Raw genomic sequence first — 23,729 nt, forward strand, 5'->3', positions numbered from 1 at the left:
TCCTTCAAATTATTTTTTTCTGTACACTTCTCCCTGAAATACCTGTGTGTATCCCAAAATGAATTAAAAAAAAGAAAAATGGGTCTAGATAAATTACATCTATTTTCCCTGTGTGATAGTTTTTATTTCATTCACTAATTTATTGATAAAAACCCAAAGAAAAATGCATATAGGGAGTTCTTTTCCTATAATACATTTCTAACAAAGAAGGTGAAGTCAATATGCAGTAGCTGGAAACGTAATTCTGTCTCCTGGTTTTTGTTGTTCTGTGAGGTTTGATATATATGTGTTCTAAAGAATGGAATTATTTATATTACAGATATATTATTAGGAGATATTTTTTCTGCAAGACTCATTAAGCTTATCATTGTTTTCAGAAGTTCCAAACAGGTAGGAGAAATTGAACCCGTACATTAGCAGCTGATAAGCAGACAAGCTGGCCAAACCAGTACAATGCCTTTTATATATCTTCCCTGAATCCAATACTGTGCAAATCTTTCCCAGTCATCTCCAGAGATTTATGTTAATCAATCGCTTTAAAGCAATTTTATAAAAGTTCTTTAGTGGGACAGGAAGAAGTGAGAAGTCCCTACAAGTATATTTGAGTCTTCCATATTTCAAGATGTCAACTTGGAAGCTGTATCAGTAGGACTCTTTCTCTGTAACAGCACATGCAATGCTTAGTGAATTAAACCTAAAACCACTTTCTGCATAATGTCTTATGGATCAATTCTGTGAACTAGTCTCTAGAAGAAGGACTGTAAGAAAAATAGAGGAGCCCAAAATCCTGAGGAAGAAATCAGGTCAAATTTTAGATCAAATTAATGATTAGTATTGGGGGGGGCTGGGCAGGGTGTTGCCTTTGGAGCCTTGTTGCCGAACATTTTCATCTCTATTTTGCCTTTAACTATGTTTAATTGTTCGTCATCCAGTGCTGTCTGAGAGTAAGCATGAATTTTGCAAGAAATTGAGACATAGGTCTTTGCCCACAGAGAGCAATTCCATATGCAGTTCAATCTGGTTTATCACAAAACTATTTTCCTGAGTTGAGAGTGCTCTGGAGTGGGCGGGCTTGCTTGCTTTAGATGCCGTTGGCAAATGTATAATCAGATAACGATTGGTGCCTTTTTGGCAAACAGCCACAAAGCTGTAAATCATCTTAGGATTTACAGGGTTCCACTTCTCTATCCTGGCAGGAATCTGCGTTTCTCAGAGCTGTACCAAATGATGCTATGCTATGATTAAGGTGAAACATTTATATTAGTGGGTTCGAATAATTTCAATTTGCAAACATTTAAAAATTTTATAAGGAAGTGTGGATAGATGAAGGACAAACAAATTGAAACTTTTTGACAGGGCTTCTATTGTTCTTAGGCTATTATTTACAAACTTTTTAGAAGTAATCCATGTATTCCCAGGAACTGCCATATCATAACTTGGAAACCAGCACTCTAGTGAACTTAGTCATTTTAGACTCTAAATGCCCCTGTGTGCCATTGACTTCAGCAAGAGATCAAGGGCTTATTTTGACTTTTGTGCTCTTTACTGATGGCTATCACTGGAATTTGAACAAAATACATTTCAAGTATGAGGGCAAAGGACACTAATGGTAGTCCATTTAATTAGCATTACCTAGTTTAAACCACTCAAAATGTATTGAGATCTTGTGAGAGATACAAACTTCCCAAGGTTTTCCCTGTTTAGTTTGGAACTCAGCCATTTTTTGGCTTCTCTTACTAGAAAAGTAAATCATGTACCTTCATGTCCCTCTTGAATCAAGATTTAATCTACTGATCATTGAAGTAAAAAGATAAAAACATGAGTTAAGACCAGCCATCGTCCTGATAGAATTCCACTGGTTTGTTTGGCAACTAAATATTTTTAACACAAGATTAATATTTCAATAAGAAATTGTAAAATGCATCTACATTAAATGTGACTTACAGATACAGTGTATAAATTAAGAAATTATGCAAATGCTCTTTTAGATCACAGAATGCACAAGACAGATAGGACATAACAACTTGTTTGTTGCACTTTTGGCAGCTTGTGTGTTTTATTAATGTAAAAATATATATTTTAGCACCTTCAACTTTCTTATTTACCTTAAATCTATTAACTACAGCACAGAAGTTGGGTGATTACTAGATTATGTCTTTCACAAAATCACATTATTTTTATTCTCTGACAAATTAATTATCTTGGTGGTATCATAAAGTATGTTTTTTTAAAAGAGAAACGCATACATGCTAGTTGAATCCGAATTTTTTTAAATGCATATATATGTTTAGATCTATGAGGTCATCTGCCAAGAAGTAACTGAAATGTGTTAGCACAGTATGTAATTCTGCGCTTATCCTGAAGCAACTCCAACACCGATGCTGAAGTGCCTTCAACTTCATGTGTGTGTATGAGAAATATGCGGAGAGTCTGGATAGCACAAATGAAGGACTCTTAGTGTTGCAAGCATGCAGCTTTTTAAAGGTTTAATAGCACTTCACGTGAAATAATTCTTCTTACTATTACACAAATAATCTCATGTGAAATTTTAGATAGCATCTGGAGCTATACAGAAATACCATTTACACAGGAGACTCACATTTTTGCTCAATAAAAGAACCAGTTAAATGACACTTCTAACAACAATACCTGCAAGTACTGTTTGCCTTTCTCCTTGGTTTATCTATAAGGTAACTGTTTCTGCATGCTTTTCTTAATGTCACTTTCTTTCCTTTTTTAGAGTTTCTTTGAAGGACAGTCTGCACCATGGGACTCAGCTAAGAAAGATGAGAACAGAATGAAAAATAGATATGGGAATATCATTGCATGTAAGTGTTGACAACATAATTGTGCACCGTGTTAACTTGCCTTCAGAACAGGATAAGAATGACCAACCAGCCTCATGCTCATATCAGACTTCTATTCCTCTTCTCTAATTAGGAAGATAAAAGTGAGGGAAGATGTTACTTTTTTTTTTGCAAAAACTGTCAGATTTAATGCATTTTCTCAACTAGCCTTCTGTAAACCTTCCACCCTTTGATCAATGTCTGGCTAATGGAGAATGACACCTTTAGCCAATACTTGGCTCTAACAGCTCCCAAATTGCTGCTAGCGTCTTAGTGAAAGAGTACACATGATCACATCAGTACCTTGATATTGGGTACACTGGGTTGTGGATATTGTAGGAGTGGACAATACTGCTGTGTTAAGCATTCCTCAATAACAGTGACAGCTATCCTGACTTACCCTCTTAATGCTGGACAGGCTCTAAGGAAGAAAGCAGAATCTTTGTGTTTTACTTAAAAATGCCAAGCTTGATGAAGATGAGATTTACTATTAATCAAAGAACTTGAGGAGATGATAGCTTGCTTTGGTGAATGACCCCTAAATCTGGCATTATGAGATTGCAAAAAGCTATGGCGAGAGATGCCGCACATGAACAGAGGGGCAGAAAATATATTAAGTTTGGTAAAATTATATTATTATTGAGACAGTGGTGTAACAGTGGACTTTAAGGAGGGATCAGTTAATGATACTGCTGGAGTTCAGAAATCACATATAACCCTAGGTACCTGGGACAGCATAGAAGAATAAACAGTGCTGATTGTCTGAACATGTGGAGGATCTATGGAAGGAGTATGTAATGCATATTTGCACTGCGTAACTTCAACACCTAGTCTAGGTGCTTGTCCAGGCAAAGATCTATCTAGTTTTCCTCATCAATGAACCACAGGGACTTCACAGAGAGAATGACAGCTCTTTTAGAGAAATTATTCAGAAACAGAGCCCATCTGAATGCTTCTGAATCACCACCTCAGGAGGTTCTGTCTGCAGTGCTTGCATAACAAGTCTCAAGAGACCAACTCCTAACTTAGTGACCTGAAGTAGGTGCTGTGATTAGGCCCTTATATCACTGTGGCCCAGCTGGGCTGAAACAGTCTTACAAAGAGAAAGCAGGTCTGTCACTTGCTGCAACAGGAGAAGAACACCTGGCAAATGTTTGTGGAGAGGGAGGCAAGTTAAGTAAGAGATGCTATCTATCTGCCACATCATTTTGAATGGATATGGTAGTACTGCTGTGTATTTTGGATGCATACTGTGCTACTTACAGAAAAAGGACGTGAAATCTGTTAGGGAAATAGGAATATCATGGTGGGATGCAGCATATGCAAAATAAGGTAAGTTAGCTAGATGTGGGTTTGCTTCTTTCCCTCAGAGCAATCTTTAATGTGTAACAAACTTGTTTTGTGAGGTTGTAGCCATGCATTAGATGACTGTTGTCATTTAAGTAAAAATACTGAAGGAATAAATAAGAATACCAAAATGTTTTATGTTTATCCTTCCTTTGTGAAATTTTGTTTCCAATCCAAGACTATGACAATAGATCTTTGCTTCTAGTCAGGGTTTAGTGTTGTCAGTCCCCTCTTAAATGGAATGTTAGGCATCGTCTTATACTTTGACACCCTTTGGTTGAAGAAGACAGAACACTGCTAGTGCTGTATGTCTGAGGCAATGAAGTGATGAGTAGCCAAGGGAAAACAAGTAAAGGATTTTAGATACACAAATCAATGGCAATTACAAGTGATACTGAAGGCTTCCTGAGAGGGCAAATGTAACTCAGATCATTTATATCTCCATTTACTTTTAATGTCCTCAGTATTTAGCAAAGGGAAAGAGCTGGATGGAGGTGTTCTCAAAACCACTTCCTATTTATGTGGCCTATTTACTTCCTATTTATGTGGCTGTGAAAACACAGATAACACAAGTTAAAATTAAAATCCATTGTAGTTAAAGGGAGTATCTCAAAAGAGAGGCTGGAACTGCCCACAGTTTGTTGTCCGTTAAATACATGTGTGCAAATGGGGTAGTTAACAGTTTAATTATTTTGTGTATTTTTCTGCTGGATAAATGATGGCTTGTGAGTACAATTTTAGTGGTTGATTTTTGAAAATTTGTCTCAGATAGTTGTATGAAGAATCTGCTTTAGCTGAAAAGCATTTTACTAAATTGCCCTTTTATGCTATGTTTAAAGACTTAAAAATATGATGGTTCAGATGCCACTGACTATGGATACATGATGATAATTAAATGTATATTTTTTTCTTTAAAGTATTTAATGTATTTCTTTCCATCCATTTATCCTCTTTATTTAAATTTTCCCCAAGATACTACTGTTACATTATTGCTCACAGTCATTATTGTTCTCTGAGGGAACTAAAACAATAGCACCAAGCAGCTAGCATTGCAGGAGCCTGTCAAAATGGTAACATGTTTTACATTACCCAAGTGATGCGCATTTAATTGGCAACAAGCATGCCGTACCCACTGTATGAGGCTGACTATAACTTGTGAGCCACTGTATCAACACCCTGAACCTGATCACAGTTCAGTCACCCACAGAAAATGTGCTCCTTCTTTACTGAGCACAAAAAGCTTTGTGTTTTCTATTTAGGAACTAAAACTGGCATGAATCTGTTAAATGAATATTTTCTTACCTCAGAAAAATTCTGTTTATGCCATAATTTTGTAGGGTTATGCATGGATTTTGGTAAAATGTATTGGGTTTTTTTTTCTCAGGAGAGATCTTGAGGTAATTTTGGAATGGCAGGGGTCCTGTATTTATTTTTACCTAACTCAATATTGACTAAATGAGAAGAGAATATTGATCACAGCTTTTAAAAGCAGCTAAAGATGTCAGGTGAGACATTTATAAAAGGCTTGATTTGCAAAGAGTCAGCAAGGCACAACCCAGGAAGGGGTCACTGGAGAGACTTGCTGATCAGCCAGCTGCTCAAGGGGAGTGTTAGAGATTGCAGTCTGTAGGCTGGCGTATACATGTTGTAGGTAACGTGAGGGGAGCGAGAATAAAATGCTAATATTCATTATCTGTTAACATTTTCTGCAAAGCAGATGGATTCTAACGTAACTCATTTTGAAAGCTTAAGTGATCAGTGCAATGTTAAGTTTGATCTCCTAATAGAGGGGTATCAAAATAACAATGAGCTGAAAAAGAGAGTATTTTAGAGATTGTCAAAAGCAGCTGAAGTATGAAGGAAAAAAATACCCTAAAAATATAGACAGTTAACCTAGAGACTATTTAAGAATCAACATGCATGTTGGAAGAATATATGGCTTATGTACGTCTTAGGCTTAAATCTACTTGACATAAGCGCAGGCATAGGCACAGTGTGACATTTCTTTTTTGTTGACTAAAGAATTTTTTCGAATTAAGAAGTGTTGCCATGCAGTAAGGAGTTAACGAGAATTTTCAAAGCAATAAAAAAGGGCGTCGCTTCAGCTCTACTGCAAATAAATAGGTATCAAACAGTCCATTACCTCCAGAATTCCCAGAAACTTAGCTGAGAATGCAGTACTAGAAAGGACATAAGTGAGAAAAAAAAAAGGCAAAAAGATGATATGAAGGTACAGTTATGAGATAACTTATTTAGTTTTGCACAATCTGAAGCAAGAAATATTGCAAAGAAAGACTGCAGTAAATAAAGAAAATAACAAAGTAACACGAAAGGTAAATAAAAGATACCACTGCAATATTCAATTCAATTGAATAATCAGTCTAAAAGAAATAACAGGAAGTTACAATTTTGAGATGTTTCTTAGTGGGAAATTTAAATTTGTGTTGCTCAATATGGAACTTATTGGTGTGCAAGTTGTCAAAGCCAGGATTCACTTGCCTAAACATAAACATGTAGTGCCATTTCAGGTGACCTAGGACATCTGTGCAGGACGAGCAAATCCAACGCAGTACACATGAGACACTTCTGCTATTCCATAGTGGCAGCTGAAAGCTAGGCAGTATATCTCGGGGTATGTAAAGTAGCATGAGATGCTTATGCTTAGACAACTGAATCCTGCCCTACGTAATTCAAGAAATATAAAAGTGTAGTTCTTTACTAGCCTGAGTTGTCCTGGTGAGAATGCTTTTAAGTCACTGATGCAGGAAATCATGAAGACATGGATGAAGACATACCATAAGTCCAAGCATGCTTGACTTCTGGAGTCGGCTGACTTCAGCACAAGTTGGATCAGGTCCCGAAACTGTAAAAGCAGCAACCGTGTCTGGAGCTTAGAACCTAGTAGTAGTAGTAGTATCTTTCTTAAGTAAGATGAACTTTAGAACTAAGGGCCTATGAGCTGAACCTCTGTTCTGAAGAAACTGATAAATAACTTAATTAAGCAGAACATAGCACAGCGCTTGGATAAGGATAGCTCAATAAGGTTATGGGATGGAGAGTAGCATCTCCGTAGATTTTTAGTCTTGGAAAAGCGAATATAGAGACTGAAAAGGTTGACCTCTTCCAACACGTTTGGAAAAAATCATTCTTGAAGACTGTTGGGTGAAATTATCACAAGAAAATATCAAAATAAGGGTTGTGTGGAACCTAGAGCTGGAATTTTTATTCATTCTGATTTACTGTATTTAATTTACAGCTGTGCCCTTTCTCTCTCTCAGGAGAATCCCAGGGAGGCAAATGGGGCTTTGAGATCTCTAGTCCCTGAGACTTGGAGCATAAAAGAGGATGAAATAAAGAATTTGCCTATTCCTTTCCTACTCAGCCATTTGAAAATATCTTGACTTGTAATTCTAAAACAATGTTATTTTAAGAACCACCTGCCCTCTCCTTCCTCCTCCATAGTGTGGGCAATATTATGCTGCTTATTATGAAGTTGGGGTTTTTAGCCTTTTCATGTTTTTTCATTTGTTATCTTTTAGGATTTTTAAAGTTGAAAGAAAAAGATATCCAGAGCATGGGTGGCAAGTAGCAAGTGTTCTAATGCTATTTAAATTTACAACAAATAATGACAGTCTTGAAGGTTTGTCATCAGCTGCAAATAATGTGAACTCAACTAGCAAGCAGCATTAAAAAACAATAATACACAGGTATCTAATTAGCAAGAGTAACTTGTTAACAAAGCAGCAGTAAAGTGGCTATTTACCACCTCTCTATGCTTGAGATCATACCCTCCAATTATTTTATCAACAACTTGTGCAGCACTCTGGAAAAGACATTGTATTTTCTTGCTTTTGAACCAAGAGAACCAAGAGGAGTATATAAAGTTTCAAAGAAGAAGCAGCTCTTGCTTACTATTCTTTTTTGAGGGGATATCTAGCCTCTAAGCTTCTCAGTCACTGTGGTGGTGTCATGAAGAAAATGAGGCAGCTGACAAGAAACAAACTCATGCCGTGATGGATTGGAATTTGGAAAACAGAGAAGTTTTTGCATATTCCTGGATAGATATAGATGGCCACAGTGAAGCAAAATTCAGTGACAAAGCCATTATTTCACTGCTTGGATTTTATCATTATTTTGCTTTCTCCCTCACTGAAAACATAATGAGTTTCCTTCAGAAACTGTGAGGTGGCAGTATGTCTTGTAGAAGTACTTCAGCTTATTTTGAGTACTGGCAGAAGCATTTCCAAATGACTAAACCTTTGAGAGCATTATGTTATTTATTTTATTGACAAAATGGGGGGGAAGGAGGGCAAGGCAAAAAAACATATTTGCAATGGATATCATATTAGAAATATTTAAGACAGGCTGAAAGTCAGAGGGGATTTGGAAAGCCTTATGAATGACTGATATGATGATTAAATGTAGATACAGTGTTTTTGTGAGCAACAAAACAAGCATGAACTTGCAAATACTGAGGCTTAAGTTTGACTTGAAAGTATTATTTTGATGAAGGCTTTGTTACTGAATGTGTCTTTAATTACTTTTTTTCTCTCCTTTGTTCCCGTTTCAGATGATCATTCTCGAGTGAGACTGCAGCCTATTGAAGGAGAAACAAGTTCCGATTACATCAATGGAAATTATATTGATGTGCGTATACTGATGTAGTCGACAAACTTAACATTGTGTTCAGTCAAAGAGGCAGCCCTTATTATTTTCACATTATTCATAATTTAATTTGTAACAGATATCACAGCTAGTATCAGCTGCTAAACATACTTGGAAAGTACTATCTTTGGAAGCTAGGTGCACACTGGAGGGAAAAAAAAAGCCTCAAAGGTTTTGTCAATAAGCAAATGAAAGGAGTCATTTCCTCCAACTGCCACTAGACTGAAACCTTGCCAGCAACGCTGTATGGCTACTTTGCCTGCTGGTGCTTATATGGGCTAACAAAATGTTATTTTCACTTTCTGTCAACAGCTTGGCATCATTCCACATTGAAAAGAAAGCTGTTTGCATATTAATGTGACAAAACTCTGTAATGCCTAATGCAGAGATTTGCAATCTCTTGTCATCTCTGCACTTTTAAGTCGCCTTCAAAGTATATTCTGCAGCTGTTAACCAGTACTTCTAATGCAAGCAAGACATTTCATTAAATATGTAGGCTGTTTAATTATTGAAGGTGGCTTCTTTGTTCATTCTGCATCGTGTTAACTTAATGTTTTACATTAGAATAAATTCTTTAAGAGACAAGGTGTTTTTGGTTGAAAGAATGAAAAGTAGAATTGAAAATCATTACAAAGTCAATACTATGTAAAGCCAGAAATCTATGGATAGCAAAGATAATATTTTTATTGTTTACATGGAGTGCTAGATGTCAGGCTAAGTAAAACAAGTATTGCTTCATAAGAAACTGTGTCTGCTAAAGATTTCTTGCTCAGCAGTGGCATCTATGAAAAATAGTGTCACAGTTTGCAGTTCAAATTTAATCACCGGTATGAAATAGAAACGTAACAGATGTTTTTCTTGGAGTATGGGGGTACTAGAGCTATACAAGAAAAGCAAGTACTTCAGTTGTAACAATCTGAAGTCTGAAGTTGTAACTTTCTGAAGAAATATTCTTCTATTGATGTGTATTAACATGTTCAAGAACCATTAAGTTAAGCTCAGATTTATACTCCACCCCTTGTTGTTTGAAAGAATACCACAATCATCCAGAGGTAAAAGCACATAGGGAACTATATTTACTTAGACATCTCACTAAACTCTGAAGGGAGTTATCGGTCATCAGAGCAAAGAGAGTTCATGTTGGGGACCTAGATTTGAATTCACTTTCACACCTTCTCCGACATTGAGGAATGTTGTGTCATTTTAGGCTATTAGTATGTTCTTGTCTCAGATTTGGATCTCACTCTAAATATTAAAAGATGTGAGGAATAAGGATTTGGACCATACAGTCTCATTTAAAATGCTGATAAGATAGCTGCATAGCAACCTTTTTTTTTTTGCTTGTGGAAGTACAAGAGGATAGACAGAATGTAGCCTTAAAAGAAACAGTGAGTGAGAACCAAAAAATTCTCTCCCTCACCCTGAGCAAATTGCAAAGCTTGGAGGACTACAGATGTCTTCCAAAGACACTTTACCACAAAACACAGCATTATTTGTTTATAAGCTTGCTAGCCAGGTTTCCATTAGAAATGCATGTTCTTCTGCTACAAAAGCAGCTGCAATTTTACTCTTGCATGTAGTTATTAGTACAGTTGTCACGTTGTCAGAATAAACATATTAATAAGGGAATGGCACTGTTACAGACACTGTGAAATTTTCTTTGATAAAAGAGAGAGGGGCAATGGTTATGCTGTATTTTTTCCCATGTGTTTTTTCACTGGGAAACTGAATTCTTAGATCCAAGCCACTAGGGATATTAGATAACACATAGTGGAAAAAATCAACTTTGTAGCTATCTGAACACTTCTCAGTTCATATACTTCCACATTTTGCTTCAATGGCATGCAAAGGAAACAATTATCTAATTCATGTTATTTGTTCTGTAATATTCAAGGTATTGGTTGGTTTGAGTTGTTCCCAACTGGCATCACTGCCATGCCTGTTGCTCTTTTACAAAGAAATTGCAACAGCATGCAAGCTGAAGTTTTAAGTTCTTCCTGTTCATGACTGACAACACATCATAACCATTATTAAAAGGTGATCACTGGTACAACTGAATTTACCAATAAGCTAGTGCATGATGTAAACCTTTGGCAACACTCCCATCACATCAGAAACTCAAGTACTATAAAAATGGTATCATTCCCTGTTTGCAACCTATTCCATGTTGCAAAGAATCCACAGTGTATTCTTCATTGCACGGCTAGCTTGTGATTAAGTTCCTCTTGCCATCAGAGAAACATAGAATTGTTTTAGTTTCTTCCTATTTAGAAGGGAATGAGTGTGTTCATACCAAACCATTTACTGAAAGACTTTACTCTCCTTTTTGCTATTCAGAAATAAATCACACCAGACAGAGTGAACATCCCCCCCACCCTTCCCCAGGCTGAATGCAAATCTAGCATTCTTTAGCTGTTATAAAAGGGGCAGGCTTTGCACTCAATAGCAATAGCTTGGAGGTAGATCTCAGCCTCCCTGAGCATCTGATGCCATTAGGTGCAAGTGCTAGAGAGGATTTCATGCTGTTCATTTTCAGCAGAGCCAACAAGGGACTGAATGAATGTATTACTTCTGTCCCCTAATGTACAACGCTGCAACTTAAGTATCTTGCAGCAAACATTTGTTTCTTGTTCTGCTTCTCCCTTGCCCTTCCCCCACTGGAAAGAACTTTGCATCTAATGTGTTACATTTATTGTTGTGATTTTTACCAAATACTGCTCTAACAGGTGCGTATTCCTTTAATTTTTTTTTTTTTTTTCAATTTATTTCAGGGCTATCACAGACCAAATCACTACATTGCTACACAAGGTAAGTTTATCACCCTTTCTTTTTGGTTATGTGAAGCTAAGAAGTTTTCATACTTGGATTACAGTTTATACTCTCTAATATGCATTTTTGCCACAGTCAGTTTCCAGGACAGAGTAGGCTTAATCACTTAGGTAAAAGTGAGCAAATTGAATTGTTATTATCTAGGTTTCAGATATGTCAAGTAAGCAGTCTTTTACATTTATGTTCAGACAAGATTTGGGTAGAAAAGCAAAACACTTCTTTTTCAGCAGAAGTTACTCAACGTGTTGTTACTCATGAAAAAAGTAATAAGTCATGGTAGAAATACTCAGTAAACTTTTCAGAGACACAACAGTGTCCTGAAAATGTATGTTCTCTTATTATTCAATGCTAGCTAGGCTTCAGGTCCTTAAACACTTTCATTGGCAAGTTCTAGTAGAGGACCTAAAAACTCATTACTTTTGCAGAGGGATTCTCTAAAAGGATCTAGAGAGAATTTTACAGGCCGTCTTTTAAAAGCTTACCTGTGAACAAGAATCTATTCCGTTGTCCATATACAAATGAATTTTCAATTTGTACTTGTCTTCAAACACATAATTTGCCCATTCTGGTGCGGCTCTTCTTTAGTTCTTTACTCAAGTTCAGAGATGGAATGGGTGGGAAAGATGAGTCTTCTGTGATCGCTTGAGCATAATATTGAACAGTATGCCAGTCTCCTGCCTATGCTTGGATAGCTTAGATGTGAAAATTTGGTTGCTACTCCACTGCTCAGAGGGAATCTTCTTCGTAATATGTATTCTGTGACAGAGCTTCTTGGATTTGCCTGCGGATCTTGAGAAGCTGAGCTACACCCACATACACATGCCCAGCCTTTTAAGAGAGCCAGCTGGAGTACTGAGAATAATATGCTCAGAATAATCTTACCATGTGTTTTGTTTAGAGGTCATACATACTTCTTAATGACTTTGATATCAAAGCAGAGAAAAGGTTGGCCATTTCAAGTAAGTTTTACTGTGGTTTCAGTTACCCCCAAAGTAACCCAGAGTCTGCAGCCTCCAGTACCCGACTCTACCAGGGGTAGGTTTCATATCTTGGCCTTTCTGTGCTTCACCTGTCAACACTCCCAAATGAGGTGCTACTTTGTGTCAGATGACAGTGAGGCAGGATGCAGATCTCATTTCTGGAACTGCCTCAGTACTGTCAATATTACACTTTTATTCCAGATTTAGAATTTGTGATTTTATCATAGAATGTCCTGAATTGGAAGGGACCCACGAGGATTATTGAGTCCAACTTCTGTTCCTGTATATGACAACCCCACAGTTCACACCATGTGTATGAGGGTGTTGTCCAATTTCTTCTTGAACTGTCAGACCTGGAACCATGACTACCTCCCTGGGGAGCCTGTTCCAGTGCTCCACCACCCTCTGGGTGAAGAACCTTTTCCTGATGTCCAACCTAACCCCCCCCCCCCCCCGGGACATCTTCCTGCCATTCCTTTGGGTCTTAGAATATGAACCATTTAAATGTGCTGCTTCTTCTGCTTCTGTTACCCACCCACAACATCCTTCAGTCCACAGGCTTTCTACAGGTGAACCAGATAGGAAAATTAGGAGAAAAGTGCAATAATTTGTTTAATTCCCTTTGGGCTATTACACCCTCCTCTTCTGAGAACAAATGAATTGTTTTATTTAACCTATAGCTGACAATGCCATTGCTTTTTACATTTAATTGAATCCTAAAATGAAAATCTACACAGTTGGCATTTTACTTGCAGTTTGTAATACAGTTGTTTTCAGGAGGTTCACCAAAAGATCTCCCAGACAGTTTCCCAGCAAACATAAAAGATCCCTGTCTAAAGACATTTAAATGTGGCTTTAGCACTCACCATGATACTTTAATAGCAAATACCAAGCTTGAGGTTTTTGTGCTTTCAGCTTTTAAAGCCAAGCATGTAATAATGTATTAATAAGGTACTGAAAGTCTATGTACCAGATCCACCAGAAAGTCCCAACTGTTTCTTTGCCACACTTTTTTTCCTGATATGATGTCAAGAAGTGTAATACCTAGTCAAGAAGGAGAATAAGAGGATTAGAAACAAGTCTTCTTCCAAAGTGGAAGGGATATATGACAGTTTCAGCTGTTATTCTTTGGGGCAGGTAGGTACAGCTAAGTACACGCAGGGATGCCTAATCCCTCCCACAGTGCAAGGAGTGAGAAACTGACTCTGAAGAATACAATATTCATTTTAAAATGGGAATATGATTTAAAGCAAGTTCAAAATAATCTGGCTGTGAGGTTTTTGATAGATTACATCTTTAACAACTTATTTTTTAAGGCCAGTTGGGAAACAGATTTGTATCTCCATTTTGGAGGAATGAAGAGCACTGACCTCAAGAGGTTTGTGTATTCTCTCTGGCTCTATCCCTGGCCTGATGAAGAATCAAGAGAAAGTTTCTTTTCCTTCCTCTGTCTCAGCTTTCCCATCTGCAGAATAGGATCAAAAATACTCATCTGCTTTGTCCTGATAGAAGCAGCTGTGTAAAGGCTAGTTAGTGTTATTCTCCAGTATCCTTCTTCCTGACAAAGCCTTGGCACAATAGAAACACTTCCAGTAAGATGCAATCTCTGTCTTTGGCAAAAGTGATAATCTCTAAAATTCCTTTAAGGCTCTGTATTAACTATGAAAGGAGGAACACTTGATTCCCATTTCAGACAATACTTCTGTGTGTTGTACTTAATAGGAAGCCTGTCAAGAGCCACAGCTTGCAGTATAGCCAACGATGTTCAGGCTCTGTTTTAGAACACATTTTCATATAGATGTGTATAAACATATCAGTGCAGCACAACAGTTAAGCTGCATGTTTAATTCCCTTGATGTCTACTTTACATCAGTCTTAAAATAACTTTTCCCATTCTCCCTTTTCTCCTCCACCACAACTTTCACAGGTGCACATGCCTATTGTTCTTTGAAGGAAAATATCATTACATGAGTCAGTTTTAAATCTCTGAGGAGTTAGAATGATTGATATTTAATTTTCCTATGTTCTTCTTAAGCTGCATTCAAGATATCAAGTGTTAATGAGCAAATATAATTGTTTGAAGTGAAAAAGTGGCAAATTTAATCAGTTTGTAATAGACTACCAATCTGCTTTTAACAGAGCTGGGAGTTGCATAATCACCTGTTTATTAAAGTGTTAGTGTCTTCCATACTAACCAGAGTTTGACATACAGACTGGTATTTTTCCACTTTGGCATTCATAGCATCCTGCTGTTAATTTGAATTACAGGGAGGAAAATTTTTTTGAGAGACTTACCTAATGAAGGCTTTCTCAACTAATAATCAGAAAAGGTTTTACTTCCATTTTAAGAGCAATACTTTCAGAGTGTGCAATTTCAATTTTAAAATTAACATCATTTTTCCTTTATGTGATAAGTATAATGTGAGTGGTAGACTAAATTTACAGCTAATAAAGACTTTTGGTGATCTGCTGTAATTGGCATCAACAGATGGGATCCGCACCTGAGTCACCGTGATTAAAAAGAATCCCTCGTCACAAGCCGGCATATTGGGTCATGCAGAACCGGCAAGCTGGTGCAATTTGAAACTTGTGACTTTGTTTTATATATCCCTTGTTCCTATAGGTATAATTACTTAAAATTCTTTTATAGCAGAATATCAAGCTCTTGTATGAACTGTTCAATTTACTGGCAACTAGCTTTTCTATTCCAGGAGTTAGGTACTCAATGATTTTTAACCAGGTCCTTTCGTGAGACCATTAGGTTGAATATCTGTATGGTACTTATTCTCACACATACTGCTCGATGTTCTTATTACAGAATCACAGAATGGTTGGGGTTGGAAGGGACTTCTGGAGATCATCTAGTCCAACTCACCTTCTAAAGCAGGTTCACCCGGAGCAGATCGCACAGGAATGTGTCCAGGCAGGTTTTGAATGTCTCCAGAGGAGACTTCACAACCTCTCTGGGCGGCCTGTTCCAGTGCTCTGGCACCCTCAAAGTAAAGAAGTTTCCCCTCATATTCAGATTGAACCTCCTGTGCTTCAGTCTGTGCCCATTGCCCCTCATCCTATCGTTGAGCACCACTGAAAGGAGTCTGGTCCCATTCTCTTGACATCCACCCTTGAGATATTCATAAACATTGATGAGATCCCTTCTCAGCCTTCTCTTCTCCAGGTGGAACAGATCCAGCTCTCTCAGTCTCTATTCATAAGAAAGATGCTCTATGCCCCTAACGATCTTTGTAGCCCACCGCTGGACTTCCTCCAGTAATTCCTTGTCCTTCTTAAACTGGAGAGCCCAGAACTGGACGCAGTACTCCGGATGTGGCCTCACCAGGGCAGAGTAGAGGGGGAGGAGAACCTCCCTCAACCTGCTGGTCACACTCTTCTTAATGCACACCAGGATACCATTGGCCTTCTTGGCCACAAGGGCACATGCTTGACTCATGGTCAAGCTGTTGCTGACCAGAACTCCCAGCTTATTGTTGGATGACTGTTGCTGATCTTGCATATCTCACCCTGATTACTAAGCAGGAAAAGTTAATCTTTCTTTGCATTTACTTTTTCTGTGTCCCCTGAAGTTCACATGGTTAACTGAGCTGACCTAGCTTCTTTTAGCAAGTCTCTATCAAAGATTTTGTAATGCTTCCTCCACCACTGCACCAGCAACTGTAAATTATGAGTGACAAACAAATGTTAGTATAGTTCTACAGCATCGTTCATTGCCATTTCCACCAGGGCTGATTTTTGAGCAGATCAGTCATGGGTGAAACAGCAGATACTCACATGCAAGCTGCATGTCTTTATATATGAAGTACATTCATTTGTGCATCTCTGACTTTTGAATTTTCCTCAAGGGTCAAATTGTCTCTGCTTGCTGCAGCTTGCAGAGGAACCGGATGTCAGATATGTTGTGGAAATACTTCAGAGAACTTCTTAATGACTGTAAAAAGTTGTTCTTGAAAATAAAGCAGTTCTCAATATAATAGCCTAGTGTAGCATTTCAGCCTCTTTTTTTGTCTATATCCAATTGTAAAGCAGATGCTAAATTGTTTCACTTTTTGTATTGGTGATTATGGAGACAGACATCAAGTCAAGTTTCAGTCAGGTGAAGTTTTTTAGGTATGATTTATAAACTTCTGAAAATAAATATTTACAGTGGAAATGTTTACAGTCTTCACTACAGAAGCATAAACCTGCCACAGTAATAACCCCTTTCATATTCCTTCTCTTTTCTGCAAAATGTGTCTTTCTTCTGCACACAACTGTATATGTTGTGCGAACATTTTAATAAGGGCTTTCAAAAACAGAAATACGTTTTCTTTCAAACTGAAAGTTCCCTTTGAGGCATCTGAAGCAGAAATATTGCTTTGAATAATAATATTGTTAACTTCCTTGGAATATTTTTTGGTTTTATGTTGCAGAAAGTTGTCAGAACTACAGCAGTGTGGAAGCTCCACACGTATCTTTACAAAGAAACTTTTGCTGCCATGGTTTTAGCCTCCACATGAAAATTAGCATTTGAAATTACTTCAGGGGAATTGAAAAACAGCAACGCAAGATTGTGCTACACAATTTTTCAGCTTTGTAAATGCTGTCATTTTTGCAGGACGTAGGGTATTCAGTCTGACTTCCTGATATGTATTTGAAGTGATTGAATTCTATACCCCTGCATTAATCTTCAAGATTCAACTGCGTTTGATGCTGTTCTTGATTTCTTGATCATCAAAATGTTAAAAGGTGATTGAAGCCATCTGTCTTCAGTGAAAGAGATCAACCTATTCCTAAGCACTACGTTGAATAGGTGAGGCTTTCTGAAACTTGTCCTTCACCTGTTTTGCAATAGTGGAGACAAATGGCAAAGTTATTTTTTTCACTACATCCAAGTACATACAGAAGTAATAGACCCTTTGGATATGGAAGTGGTATCTCCAGGTTATATTGTGAAGCCATATGGCAGATTCACCAGAGCTCTCTTACTACCATTTCCCACCGAAGGCTGATGACAACAATTGCGGCATTTGAGCATCTTTGAAGAAGTTGGTACTTTTACTAGTGTTGGGGACAAAAGGAGACAGTGTGTAGTAAAACCTGGTAACTATCCAAGTCAATGCTTTTCGAAGGTTGCCACATTATGGCACATGAAAATACAAGAGTTTCCCTCTGCCTCTTTGTTTATGATAGGAGATTTTAGTGATAACTGTGTTAGAACTGCTGATACGTCCATTACGAGGTAGAGCCACTTATACTCTTCACGTATGTGTGGCTACCTTTTGCAAAAAATACGTGCCCACCTTTCATAAACCTTCAGAAATTCTTTGAAAGTACAGACAAGCTCTAGAAACAATACTGAGTAATGATTTAATATTTATTTGTAGCACATAAATTCCCTCATTCAATGCAGGCTGTTCTTTCACTTGCTTGTTCATGTGACTTGTGAAACAACAGTTTGAGAAGCTGATGATTTTTCTGTAGACCTATGTCGAGGCCACAGGGGAAGAAAAAGCAATCCTATTCTCTCCCTCACAAAGACTGAGCAGGAGGAGAGCAGACATAAAGGTCTTCAGAGGATATATAGAGCTTTGTCACAAAGACAAGATATTGGTTTGATTGCTCTGTTGCAAAGTCAGTCTAGAATAACTACAACACACTTTACATATCAGAATTAAGAAGTAAGAGAAATGAGATACTACAGTAATTAAGTAGATAAAGAAGTCAATCAGGCAAAAATAAATTATTCAAGATTGTATTATAGAAAATAGAAGATTGTATGAAAAGTATATATTTGTTCTCTTTTAAAACATGTGACTGTAAGTCCTGCAAACAAGGAAATTATGATCTTCCTGAAACTCAAGAGCTGAGCAAACTGTCCTTATGAACCAAACACACTTTCCAAAACGAGCATTATGGAGGTCACGTATTAGTGTATTTGCTTCTCAGACTCATAATTACCTAGATTATGCACCTGAATCCATTTTCTGTGCCAGGAAGATGTATACAACATCAGCCTTACAAATGCACCTCACATTGTATTTTTGGGGAGTTTGAATTATGAAAAGCTGATGTTTGATGATAGGATTTCAATCCTTGATAAAGAATCAGCTGTAAATTGGACTTGATGGGGAAGGTACCTTGCACACTTGACAGAGTACTATTAACATGCTTATCAATCAGTGACGCCTAATGCTAAAGCAGAAGGAGCAGAGAAGTGCAGTTTGTCTGGAAAATCACGTAGCCAAAGCATCTTTTATTCTCTGAAGTTTATTTTCCAGCTGGTCTTCAGCAGCCTGGAGGAAGCTTGGCAGCAGGTGTAAGAATGCTTTTCGTCTTCTCGTTTGCTGAGGGAAAGAGAGGGGAAAAAAGTGTAGCAAATTTACAAAGAGAAAAAAACAAATGTATCAAGAAACAAATAAGGCAGCTCATTTTTGTCTTGTCTCCATATCTGAATCTTTGAAACCTGTCATCTTTATTCTATATCCTTTGGTGGCAACTGAAATCTCTGTATTGATATGGCCACCAATGCATATGACAGTCTGGGTGATTTTGAAGCACAGCTTTTGGAAAAAAATAAGATACAAGCTTATCGGATTAATTTCTTTCCCCATCCATCTGTATTCTTCCGTGTAGTTGCATATTCAGATATAGACTTTGCAGACATTCTCTCTGCTGCTGCTAAATCTCATTCTGTTGCAAGCATGCTCATGTTTCTGTGTCTATATTAAATGCAAATACACTCCACATGTTAGAATGGCTTTCCTTGTTTACAGCGTACATCAAATACCACAGTCTCCATAAGATATAATAAAAAATAGAATTAAAATGTTAGCATTGCCCTTCCCTACTTGAATTGCCGAAAATAACCAATATGGTCCCAAAAATAGCATTAAATAATAGTGCTGAGAGAATTTGTTGTCATGCAGATTTAATTTTTACCATAATTATCTTAAAAGGAAAAATATCCAATACATGTTTGTTAATGATCTTCGCATGTATTTTGATCTGACTAATATTTGTTTGATTCTGTTTCTATGAGTGAGAAGGAAATGAATGTACCCAAGTTCCGCAGCCTTAAATAGAAAACTATATTGTGAGTGATACATCTCATCCATGAGATACCTAAATTATGACAAATTTGCTTTTGCTAGCATTTTTACTTTTGCTTTAATATTGACTAAATTATCTTGTTTGTTCATCTGGGTAAAGTGTTTGTGTTAATGCACTTAAACTCCCAGCACAAGTTTAAAAAATGCAGCATCTGAATATCTTACTCAGAAGCATGAGCAACATTCCTTCACAATAAGGTCCTCAGGGAAAAATACAAGAAACAAGTAGCCAAAATGAACTCGTATTTTCGAGCTAGAGAATAGTGATGATTTTATTACATCCTGATGCTTATGATTGACTCAACATGAAAATAGAAAGTAGAAATGGGAAAGACTAATTAGGTTCTTTTGTCCATTCCCTAAGGAACCTTCTACTGAAGGGGATAAAACGATCTTAAACTTCTCATCTGTCATCAAAATTGATTCTGCATTACAAGTTGATATGAAGAACCCAGTCCAACAAGTCAATTACCTAAGATTTTTGAGTTGGAAATGTTACAGGCAGCATGTTTTTTGCAAAATACATTCCATATTTGTTAGTCTTCCCAAGCTCAGATGGGCTATTTAGAATGAGTGATTAATAGGTATTCATATTTCCATGATGCAAATCACCCTTATTGAGAAGAATGCACAAATCAGGAAGTAAAGCACATTTCTTACTGGAAAACATTGATTCAGCTAAAGGGAAACTTTCTGTTGGACTGCTTTCACAAAGGCAGTTCGGGATCAAACCGTGGGCTCAAGGCTTCTGGAATAATCCTTCAGTCAGAACTGTGACCTCATGGTGCTATTTGATCTGAATCAATTTGGGCTTGTATCTCAGTTTCCCAGATGAGTCCCCGATCATTCTCCTGGCATGCTTGACTGTAATTAAACAATTAAATGTAGGGCATAGAGAGAAAGAAAGCCCATGGGTGAGTGAGACCAACTGTATTTCTCTTAGAGCCAGTACACTCCACTGGAAAATACACCAAGGCCAGGACTTAAAATTGTAGGTATTCAAAATATTCCTGTTTCATAGCAGAGAAAACTGAAACTCCCTGCAGGCCATTGGCTAGCAGTGCTCTCTTAAAAGCTGCGTGAGGTAAAGATCCAAGATTCTGACCTTATTCAGGTATCCCACATAACCCTCACTAGAGAATCCCTAACCCCCAGGAATGCTACGTGTAACATGGAATTTGAAAGATACTGGATTTATCCAGCCTCACAAAATGTTAATGAGAGGAACAGACCATTTAACATCCCTGCTGTGTGGCAAACAAATTACATGAAAGGAATTGTTCTTCAATTATACTGGATGAACTACATTAAACTACAACTACGTTATTTTGTTGGGTTTTTTAATTTCCTGCCATTAAGAACAGAAAAAGCAGCTTTCTTGAATGGCATGGTGACACATACATGTTCACTAGTACTATGTACGCAGTTTTTATTGCATTCAGCTTCACCTAATCTCAAGCTAACTGGATAAATCTGGACTGTTGCTGCCAGTTCCTCTGTTCCCAGACTGTGGTACTTCTGTGAGTAGTCAAAATATGTTATGGGAATGTGCTATTTATTCTTTGGGAAATCATATGACATTTTCATTTTATTTTGTTGATACAGAACAAACTGAGCTAGTATTGAAAATTTAGCCGTGGAGAAATGTCAATCGATAAGTGTGTAACACTTTATTAGATGGAAAGTTAGCTGGTAGCATTAGCTGTAGTGTTATAAAAATGTCTTAAATAGCACCTGCCAAGAGTGCACGAATAAAGTCTGGTCTCAGACTTCAAAATACATTGAGGTGCAGCAATGGCTTGTTTCTGAACATGGTGGAAATACTAATGTGGAGCAGGGACAGGTAAGATGATTCAGAAATGCCTAGGGAGCTGGCATATTGTGGCTGCTGTGTATTATACCAAACCAGTTCAGTTCATTTGAACCCTGCCTTGCATCCTGTTGTCTCTCAAGGTATTTTTGGATTGTGACTGTGAGGGGCCTGAACACCTTTTGTTTATTCATGGGCATTTAATATGTGATGCAGTTCCCGCTCCAGTCCCAGACTGGGATTTCTAGACGGTACGATAATGCAGACAAAATAATGCATAGAGATGTGTGCTGTTCCAGCCCAGTTAGATCTATATCAATAAAGAAAAGAAAATGCCATATGATATTTCAGAGATTAAATACCACATCCCCATAAAACTTTCTGACTACCCACAGAGTCACTGCAGAATAAGATCAGAGAAAATGCCGGCAAGAGAAATGATCCAGCTCTAGCCTATAGTTGATGTGTACGTGTATATTTTCAAACTAATGATTATCTAGTTTTCTGAAATGAGCAATTTTAAATTAAAAAATGCTTTTAAATAATCAGTTTAGTCATTACTCAAAGGATATAATTTTTAAGCATCTCTATATTAAGCTGGGAATTTAGAATGGAGGATTTTTATTATTTTAGCTAGCTCTGAGACACTTATATATATTTCATAAAAGGACTGTGGCTTATCATTGCTGTACATTGTAAACGGCATGTTACAGGCCAAATGTTTTTATGCTCTTTTTACGTTTAGAAAGAGATGGAGAATTTACAGGTCAATCTCCTTTCCTTCATCCTGTGAAAGGTCTAGTGCTGACTCCTCTAAATACACGAGGAGGTGGTACAGAAAGCCAGCCAAAGCGCTGGTCAGTCTCATGGGAGCTATAGATAAAATTTCTCCATGCACCGCAGTCACTTAGTAATTTAAGCCTCGTTGAAAGCTAATGGGACTTGAAAGCACTTCGAAAATTTCATTTTCTGAAAGCCAATTTTCACATATAGTGATGTGCAGGCAGCAGGGCTTGCTGACTGGCTGCCTCGAAACAGGTAGGATTTAGTTTGTGCTTGAATATCAGCCAATTACTATTCACTGTGCTGTCCCTTGGCTGATAATGAGAGAAGGCTGTGTTTTTCCTGAATGAAGGATACAGTAGAAAGCTTCTGTGTTGCCAGTAGCGGCACTGAGCAGGATTTGTCCTAATAAAGCATTTCAGCTTGCTTTATAAGCAGCATTTTCCTGAAATGTCAAGCTAACAAGATTCAGTCAGATCTATTTCTTATTGACAATCCTTCTAAGGTGAGAAAAATCATGAAAAACACATTTTAAATTCATAGCTCTGTCCTGATTAACCCACTTGAGTGTAGCTGAGGTGACTTACTGTGGAACAGTGTTGCTGCATACTGTTCTCTTTTTTTTGCATTTTAAGGTGGTATCATTGCAACAGGCCAAAAAAAAAAAATATGGTGGACTGGCTACAATTGAAATATTCTGAAGCCTGGGTTAAAACTGGTGTTAGGAGAAATAACATTTTTTTATTTGCTTGTGAATTAAGTTCTGGTAGAATTCTTGCTTACAAAATGCTGTTCTTTCTTACCTAACTATGAGTTAATTACTGTCCCTGGAAACAAGTAGCTCCGCTTTGCAACATCTCTGATCTGCTATCGTGGAGGAATCAGTTAAAATAAGGTTTAAAACTGACAGGGAGATTTTCCATACCTCACATAAGATCAGCCATAGCCTCAGGCTTCCTTGCTTGGGCTGCCTGCTGGCTTAAGATGCAGGGTGTTTCAAAAAGATGGACCCAATTTGAAATCACTTTGCTTTGAAGTCAGGTCCATCTTTTTGAAACACCCTGTACTGAGAGGGAATCAGCCTCACTGGAAGTTCATCTAGAGCTTTGTTTACTTGTATTTTTCCAAGGCAAGAGAGATTTTGAGGCAAGTTTTATCAGGAAAGCCAGCATAGCCCTGCTGAACATTACATAATAATTCATATTTGTAAGGCTAAAATTAGAAAGTGTATTTCAACTGCTGTTGCAGTCTGTATCGACACTATGTGTCAAATGAAATAAAGTGAGAAAAGTGAGAAAAAAGTGGTTTTTTTCAGCTCATTACTTGGTTTTTGTTTAATTTCATTGAGATTCTTTAGTGCATAAAA

At 37.4% G+C, this 23,729-nt stretch overlaps 1 protein-coding gene across 1 annotated transcript in view; it reads left to right on the top strand.

The window, feature by feature from the left end:
* PTPRM (protein tyrosine phosphatase receptor type M) overlaps positions 1-23,729 on the top strand; it is a gene marked incomplete at both ends in the record, with an annotated part of 469,357 nt that overhangs the window by 405,773 nt on the left and 39,855 nt on the right. Inside the window, 3 exons of the mRNA XM_080338550.1 lie at positions 2,741-2,828; positions 8,764-8,840; positions 11,630-11,666. Coding sequence (XP_080194676.1) covers positions 2,741-2,828; positions 8,764-8,840; positions 11,630-11,666 — 202 coding nt within the window. The remainder of the gene's footprint in view (positions 1-2,740; positions 2,829-8,763; positions 8,841-11,629; positions 11,667-23,729) is intronic.

The sequence above is a fragment of the Nesoenas mayeri genome, assembly GCF_963082525.1.
Source record: "Nesoenas mayeri genome assembly, chromosome: 2".
Taxonomy (NCBI): Eukaryota; Metazoa; Chordata; class Aves; order Columbiformes; family Columbidae; genus Nesoenas; species Nesoenas mayeri.